The following is an 8,343-nucleotide window of genomic DNA, read 5'->3' on the forward strand; positions in this document are numbered from 1 at the left end:
ACAGCAGGTGCTGCGATGCAGTAGGAATTCGGTCCTTATTAATACTGGGCATTTCCCCCGATGCCTGCTGCCAAGCGGCTGTGCTCTGCTCCGTTCCTCTGGCACGTTTCCCCATGGAGCGGGAGAGCCCACAGCCCCCGAAGAAGGCTGTGCTGCCCAGGAGGGGCCCCAGGAACGGAGCTGCTTTCCGTCGTGGGAGTCACGAGGGATAAAGAAGGTTAAGCGCAGAGCCCCGCTCTTGCTAGGCGCTGCGGACACGATGCGACGCCACTGACTTTTTACCCTGGTTTTAGCTCCGAGATGACCTCTTCGCTCTGGGATGACACAGATATCGAATGAGTCCGCGCCTGCACGTTTAAACAAAGAGCAAACATCGGGAGCACCCAAAAAAATGCCAAACCCGGATCCAGCACAAACCAGTGGCAAAGTTTCTGCACAATTACGATTTGGCCCTGTCCATCATCTCCTGGAACGAGCCATGCATTTCTTTCAGCGTGGGATGCACTGATGGATACAAGTTGTGCTCTGGCGAGTTTGTCGAAAATAAAGTGTTGCCATGCGCGCAGCATCCAAACGTTTGGGACTCTGGCAGTCGTACACCTACTGTCTTCCATCACACAGGACAAATCTGGGGATACAGCAGGACTGTGCTCCCGTTACCCCAGACTCAAACTGAGCGGCTTGCGGCGGAGCACACCACGGAATTTGCACGGATCACCCTGAGCAGAGGTGTGACTCGTCACCACGAGGGTGGTTCTTGTGAAGAACACGCTAAAATGACCAAGCTCTGCTTCCTGCCAAGGCGCCCGTGCTGCAGCACTGGAACCCGAGTAATGCTGATCTCACAGCGGTACAGGGGAGGCATCTGCAATCCAGAGCCCCGGCCCAGTGCAGTTCTTTAGCCACCACCTCTATTAAATGAAATCGAGGGTGAGAACCAGGGCCAACAGTGGGAGCATTATTGTCAACTTCATTGTGAAAGGCTTTTACCCACAGCATTGCGTCTAGTGGCATGACCAAGGAGCAGTACGTCATTATCTGTGAGAGAGAACCTGCAGCAATTCAGCGTTATGTCAAAAAAAAAAAAAACCAAACCAAACCAATCGTCAATGAAAAACAAGCCTGGAAGGCAACAAGAAAAATGACAACAGAGGATGATGGACTTGGCTTATATGCAACATGTCTGTGAAATGCTTCAGTACTGAGCTGCTATCAAGCCTCCCAGCTAAACTGGAGGCTGTTCAGAAACTGCCCTGGCGAGCCAGTACCTGAGATGAGTTTGTTCCGGCACTGGTCCACCAGATGCTGGCAGTACTGGATTTCTGCCTTCAGGTCCTGCAGTTCAGCATAACCGGACCTGTACTCTTCCTTCAGGTCTTTCAGCTTCACGATGAGTAAAAACTCCTCCTCATCAATTATGATCTGTCCTTTCTCATCAACGTACTCTCCTGGAGGGTAAGAAAAGGAAACGAAGGTTTCTCACGAGGGTGGAGAGGGACGAAGAACAGTCATTATGCTTCGAACCACACGGTAGTTACCCAGTTATACTGAGGTTAACCACACAACTGACATTTCCTTAGACATGCTTTCTACAAATACAGTGTTGGAGTGGTGTGGGGCAGAAATCACCGCTGAACTCCTGAACCCGCTCAGACATCAGTCCTCCCCAAACTGGGACACGTGCAGACGAAGAGGAGGGACCAGGCTCCGCAGAAAGACACCCAGGTGACAGCCTGCTGGAGGGTATCACTTAGGGCTTTTATGGCTCCTACTGAAAAACTCCCTGGGCAGCCATGGCAAGGGTTTTTGAGACAAAGGGCTGGTCAGCCCTCTGGGGACAGTTAAGCCAGAGGTACTTCCCTGTGATAAACATCTCTTGTTCTTGGTTTCCCTCAAATCAGTTTATTCCTGTGGTTTCCAGCATCCACAATAAACCACCCGTTGGTAGATGTCATCACAAAGAGCAAAGGCCCAAAAGAAGCAAAGAGCCCATGAAAAGACAGACCCTCACTTCGATATGGATTCAAGCTGATTTGCTCATCATTTAGCCGAAAGAGCTTTGCATCTTGCAGGATCAGACCCTATGGGAAAAGGCCCCTTGCAAAGCGTGGTCATAAAAGTCTCTCCGTAGGAAGAGAAACGGAAACCGGCAGAGCAGCATTCACGCTGGGTCTGACTCTCTGGCCCTCATTCACTAGCCAGGGTCCGGTTGCTGGTGACCATTCTCTTTCTCTCTCGTTCCCTCTTATTTCCCGCTAATTGCCTGGCAATAGCTAAGGCTGTAGTTTCACAGACCTGAGTTGTTTTGCTGTCCTCCCTGCATGCAAGGAACACCACCGCTACTTCCTCGCCATCACACGCAGAGCACTCTAGACCACTCTGCTATTAAAGCCATTTGTTTCAGATTTCTCTCCTTGCCCAGAAGTGTTTCTTCTCTGCTCCTCTGCAGAACGCAACAGCACCGACTCTTGGGAGCCCTGCTGCAAGGAGCACGAAACCTGACACGCTTCCTACTCTCACCCAGGCATATTCCACCTAACGAACATCTTGCCGCAGCAAAGTGGGAAGGCACTTGCCCCCTTTTTTTTTCCCCTCTAGTACCTTGCAGTTTGGGATTTTGACTTTCATAATCCAGACCCTAATCTAGATGAAATCAAGCTGTAGGAGATGCAGTACATCTCCACCACAGTAAGGGCAAGCCTGCTACCCGTGATTTCTGCACTGCGCTGACCTGCATTTGTCAGCAGTACGCTGCCTGATCCATCAAAGCGTGGGCAGAGGAATCAACCTGACTGCAGCTCACCTCACTAGCGTAAAGCCTGAGCAGCGCCGACTCGATGAGGCTGAAGTGTGGAGGACTCAGGTGGAGGACTCAGGTGGCAAACCACAAGGCCAGCTGCAGAGCTAGGGCGTAAAGCCCGGCCTGCCCCGCTGGCCTGGCAAGCGGCAGTGGTGGGCTGGCGGTCTCACCACCAGAACTGCTTTGGAACCAGCGGCTCCCCTCTTCTGTCAGGTTCTCGCTGGCCAGTCTCCACACAGCGACTTACCCTGCTGCCACCGCTCCTGCTTCTGAGCCTCCAGAGCCTTTTTGATGCCCTCCATTTCACGCTTGATGAAGTTGATCCTCTGCGCTACGGTACTGCTGGCCAGTGGTGGTCTGGCGGTCTCACCACCAGAACTGCTTTGGAACCAGCGGCTCCCCTCTTCTGTCAGGTTCTCGCTGGCCAGTCTCCACACAGCGACTTACCCTGCTGCCACCGCTCCTGCTTCTGAGCCTCCAGAGCCTTTTTGATGCCCTCCATTTCACGCTTGATGAAGTTGATCCTCTGCGCTACGGTACTGCTTCTCTTCTTCCTGGCAAGGAGGATGCTTTTGTTCTCTTTAAAGATCCGGCTGATCTCACTTCCGCACTCCTCCTTAAACTGCTCAAATGCCACTGGCTTGGATGGAGGGGAGCTGCAACAGAATTCAAAGAAAAGAGACACAGACATGGGGAGGTCAGTTTGTTCTGCCCTGCAGCATGACAGTTCATGGGAGTGGCCATAGCTGAGGTTTGTGGCTGGTATTTCAATGGGCTCTTTGAGGATCTCGTCGTGCTAGCTGCACCCTGGTACTGTCTCTGTGCCAACCTTCATACCCACTTTCCCCCAGTACTACTCCCAGAAGAAAGAGTTATTTACGTAGAAACGACATTCCTCAGGAGATGCCTCAGAGTTGAGTCTTCCCTGGAAAGTGGACCTTTAATGGTCTGAATTTTCAGAAGAATAACGAATACTGTTCCTCCCCATTGTTAAGCAGAAACGCCTTTGTTCTTTCCTCGCTGGATTCCCAGCACAGACCGGTCACCTCTGCCAACCAAACCCCATCGCTGCGTGTGTTGGCCGGCTCTACAACGCTGCCGCCCATGGCTTTTAAGTCTTGCCTATTTAGAAAGACTGAATTCGAAGTGGCATGTGTCAATCCTGCCTTTTCTATGAAATGGCTCCGATGCAAACGTGCCCCCAGGAACCACCAGCTCTTACTTCAACACAAACCACACTGGGCAAAAGGAGAGGCCCTCAAGAGAACATCACACTCCCACGGATGCTGCTCTGTGCTGCGTAAGGTTGTTCTTGGTGAGCAGGCTGGATCTGCTAGCAGAAGGTGGCTAGAAGTCTCCACATTCTTCAGTCCAGACCGGTCAAAGCAAAACTCTGACTACTGCCTGCCCCTGATTGACCTCTTAAGGGCATTTTTCAAACTCCTCAAAGGCTGCGTGAGACCGCTTCCCATGCCAAACTGCTGGCAAAGCGCTGTAAACAATGGCCACTGGGCAGACTGCCACAGCTACAGCTTTGACGGCCAGCTACTGAGCCGCTAAGCACTCTGGGTTGTGCCTTATGCAGCTGCAGCAGCAGCCTTCCCTGCCAGCCACAGGACTTTTAGGAATACTAAAACGCATGCAGAGGGCATGGAGGAACACGATAACATGTTAAGGTGCTTTAGGAGTAAATTCTCCTGGGACAGCTTCACTGCGATGCTCCCCCTGGGCGGCAGGAACAAGCAAGGACTGGACAACTCAGGCAATGGAGGTGCTCATAAGACTTCAGAGCTGCGGCGCTTGCAGCTTGAGAGCTTTCAGCAAGAAAAGCTGGCTGGTGATGGGAAACGTGGTGTCCACACTGGTTTGTGTGGGGTCCTGGCTGAGCTCCTCTGAGTTGAACAGCTTCATGCTGTTGAGTGCATCCTCCTGGAAGGAGTCCTCGGCCTTGGTAGCCTTAGCATTTTTTACCCCATCAACTCCATCCGAAATCACAGAATCACAGAATCATAGAATTGATTGAAGGTTGGAAAAGACCTCTAAGATCATTGAGTCCAACCGTTGACCCAACACCCCCATGCTCACTAAACCATGTCCCTCAGCGCCTCATCTACCCGTCTTTTAAATACTTCCAGGGATGGTGACTCCACCACTTCCCTGGGCAGCCTGTTCCAATGTTTAACGCCTCTTTCAGTAAAGAAATTTTTCCTCATGTCCAAATCTTTTTTAAAAAGGTCATGGGAGAAGAGACCGACCCCCCCCTCGCTACAACCTCCTGTCAGGTGGCTGTAGAGAGCGATGAGGTCTCCCCTCAGCCTCCTTTTCTCCAGGCTGAACAACCCCAGCTCCCTCAGCCGCTCCTCAGCAGACTTGTTCTCCAGACCCCTCACCAGCCTCGTTGCCCTTCTCTGGACACGCTCCAGCACCTCGACGTCCTTCTTGTCGTGAGGGGCCCAAAACTGAACACAGTGTTCGAGGTGCGGCCTCACCAGGGCCGAGTACAGGGGCACGTGCACAATGAAATGCAATTCAGTGCTGCCCTCCCATGCTAAATTCTTGTCGTGGTACAAGCAGATGACTGGCACATTGCTGCATTTTTGGCCGCTCTCCACTCTTCTGTCTTGATACGGCACCTCCTGCCATGATCTTGTGCAGCTATCGACCCATTTTCATGACTCTCTGGGGTTTTGTGGCTGGACATGAGGTCTCTCTGCACTTCTACTACTAACCAAAGGGCGCAGAGTGCTGCGATTTTCAGAGACTTCACACTTAATAGAGCAACTGATCAGGACAGAGCTCAAAGCAGATGGAGAAGATGACCGCCACCAACGCACTTCGGTATAAAGGGTGTCCATACAACCACTGCTGTCCTACAATGTATTTCTGCATCCAAGCAATGAAGATCTCCGAATCTCTCCTCTTTACTTTGAAGCAGGTAGTTGTACTAGGGGAACACAATGCAATCACTCCGGTCTAAACCACCCTCTGGCAAAGGTGGTTTACTCCCATACAGGGAAAGCTTACCTGGGCCGCTGGGAGTCCTCCACGGGAGCTGGCTTTGAGAGCTCTGCATCAATATTTGCTGTATCCTGGTTCCTTGCTCCCTCTTTCACATCCGGATCCTTGGTGGAAATTATTACCTGACTTTTTGATGGTAAGAAAACATCCAGATCTCTCCGAGAGCTCCTGATTCCTTCCTTCCTGACAGGGGGAAAAAGATGAACCAGAGTAATTTCTTCACAATGGGAAACTGAAACCCAAACATGCTGCAGGTGCTAGCTTTGCCGATTCAAAAACTAGCAGTCTGATGTTGCAGTGAAATAATCTACTGGCAAGGAATAAGATCAGCCTTGTTCTCACAAATCCTTACTTCCTAGAGTAGAGGGACGGCCTTGTGTGGCAAATACTATAGAACGTGGCCCAGGCTGGACTAGCTCTCTTGAGAAGGATCACAAGGACAACAGTCCCACCCTGTCTGGATTGAGGCACACCTGCAGACGGGATAACCCTCTTTACCCTCAGAGAAACCTACAAACTGAACGCCCTAGGATTTGATCTAACACCACATCTAAATCAAGCCCAGCTCTCTGTTCTTCTCCCTCAGCTCACCTCCACAAACACCGCCAGCCTTGTCTGCAGGGGATAGTGTGACTTGAAAGAGACACAGAAAAGTGCTTGCCAGATCTCCTTCCATCTCCCTAAAAAAAAAACTGCACAGAGGAGTCTCCCGTGTCATGTGGATACTAAAGCCTTGGTGGTTCCCCTCCTCTCTAACACAAGGACTTCAGGGAAATGTCAGGGAGGAACCGAGCTGATGCTCTCGGCCACAGAAGTAGTTGTAGAAACTGCCAATGCAGGGACCTCACTTCTATAAATTGAAGGATCTTTCTCTGCTCAGTACTGATTGCTGGTTCCCCCTTCCCTCTCAAAATCCCTTCTCCTTATCTGCTCCTCTGTCCGCTGTCCCTTCCTCCCTTTCCACTTAGCAGATCTCCTTCTACCTAACACTTTAAAGAAAAACTGCAGGTTTAACATGTCTTCTGACGCCATCACAGGACTGTTCCCCTGCCTGCGTGTTCAGCTCTCCACCTCTCGTCACAGGCTAACCCTGTCTGGGCTGGCTGCAAAGCTCTTCAGCTCAAAGCCCGTCCACCCTCTGTGTCTACAGCTCACACCCTCCGCAGCACTCCGTGGTCTTGGTTCATCCGTAACAGACCCAGAGATGAACCGTTCGCAGTAAATCTTCCCCGTAATAGAGGTCTACCCTACCACAGGCTGTGCCTGCCAGCCACACGCGTTCCCCTAACATCCTCCTGATGGTGTTGCTGGTGGCCACAAGGACACCACAAACCCTTGCAGCACTATGCTGGAATGTCGTCCTTGAGGAAACACAAAACTCCCACACACCCGTTAAGCCGGCTTCGTCTCTGCCTTCCTCCACGGGCTGCCTGTCACACCTTGACCAGAACCAGTCGCTGCGATGACACATTATCAGAGGAAAGGGAGAGCTGTCTGGCTACTAAACTCACTTGGGCGGCTCATTGCTTTTCCCGGATTTCTTCTTCCCACCACGCCTGGATGAAAAAGGAGCAGTTCTAGTCCCAAAATCCCGTCCATCCTCTTCCCGCACCAAACGGCCATCCACATCAACCACACCTGCCTGGAAACAGGAAGAAATAAAACACGGACCAGGAAGCGTTAGATCTGTAGCTGTCTAGACCACAAAAGCTATACAGCCCTTGCCCAGCAGCTATTCCATCCTGTTGTACAATCCAATCCAGACATCTCTATTTGCTACCAAGTATTTCAGAGAAACACATCTATAAGAATGAAGCGTAAACTAAAATAGGGCCAAAATTATCCTCAAATTCATATGCCGTAGGGGGAGAATAACTTGGGTCTAGTGTCACAGAAATAAAAGCACCCTCAGAAGTCTTCATTTAGTGAAGACACGTAAGACAATTATGTTTCCTATACTATTTCTCATATTGCTTCAACTATAAAACAGAGGGGCCATTAAGCACTAAAATCTACCTAAATCAGGTTTCAGTTTTGTTTTCCACTTCTTTAAATAAAGACTTGAATAGGCCTGTTAGAGACCACGTGCTTCTCTGTTATACAAATACTTTGCATTTTCCCTTGTGCCTTTCTTCCAAAAAATTCAAAGCATCTTCAGTTAAGCTGCAGGACAAGTATATGACTCTGCATAACAGATAATGATTATTTTATCCGCCGTACTGGGTAAAACCAAGGCAAGGAAATATCCACTTCAGAGAGAAAATATTTCACAGACGGAAATAAGTAATGAAAAATAGATTATAAACTGTAAGTTAGAGTCCACATCTAAATTTATGGCTTGCAAACACCATATAAATTATTCTGTTCAGATAACAGGCCTAATCCTCTGCTGATACGAATGCCCCTTTGTTAACTGGTGCACCTCTGCTCTCTGCGAGTTTTTTGACACACTCATCCCATTAACATTTCCGAGCTTCAGATTTCAATGGGGAAAAGTTGAGAACCTGAGGCAATTCAAGGTTCAG

The 8,343-nt window shown here is 50.2% G+C and overlaps 1 protein-coding gene across 2 annotated transcripts in view; it reads right to left on the minus strand.

Annotated features, from left to right (window-relative positions):
- Nucleotides 1-8,343, minus strand: part of KIF9 (kinesin family member 9) — a 28,190-nt gene that overhangs the window by 4,105 nt on the left and 15,742 nt on the right. The window contains exons 15-19 of one of the 2 annotated variants that reach the window (XM_009323830.1): nucleotides 7,346-7,460; nucleotides 5,825-6,035; nucleotides 3,248-3,456; nucleotides 1,269-1,448; nucleotides 1,031-1,038 (exon numbers count right to left, since the gene is read on the minus strand). In XM_009323830.1, the coding sequence (XP_009322105.1) occupies nucleotides 1,031-1,038; nucleotides 1,269-1,448; nucleotides 3,248-3,456; nucleotides 5,825-6,035; nucleotides 7,346-7,460 (723 nt within the window). Of the gene's footprint in view, nucleotides 1-1,030; nucleotides 1,039-1,268; nucleotides 1,449-3,247; nucleotides 3,457-5,824; nucleotides 6,036-7,329; nucleotides 7,461-8,343 lie in introns of both variants that reach the window. The other variant, XM_009323829.1, reaches the window with a different exon arrangement.

Source organism: Pygoscelis adeliae, unplaced genomic scaffold (genome assembly GCF_000699105.1).
Source record: "Pygoscelis adeliae isolate BGI_AS28 unplaced genomic scaffold, ASM69910v1 Scaffold455, whole genome shotgun sequence".
NCBI lineage: Eukaryota > Metazoa > Chordata > Aves > Sphenisciformes > Spheniscidae > Pygoscelis > Pygoscelis adeliae.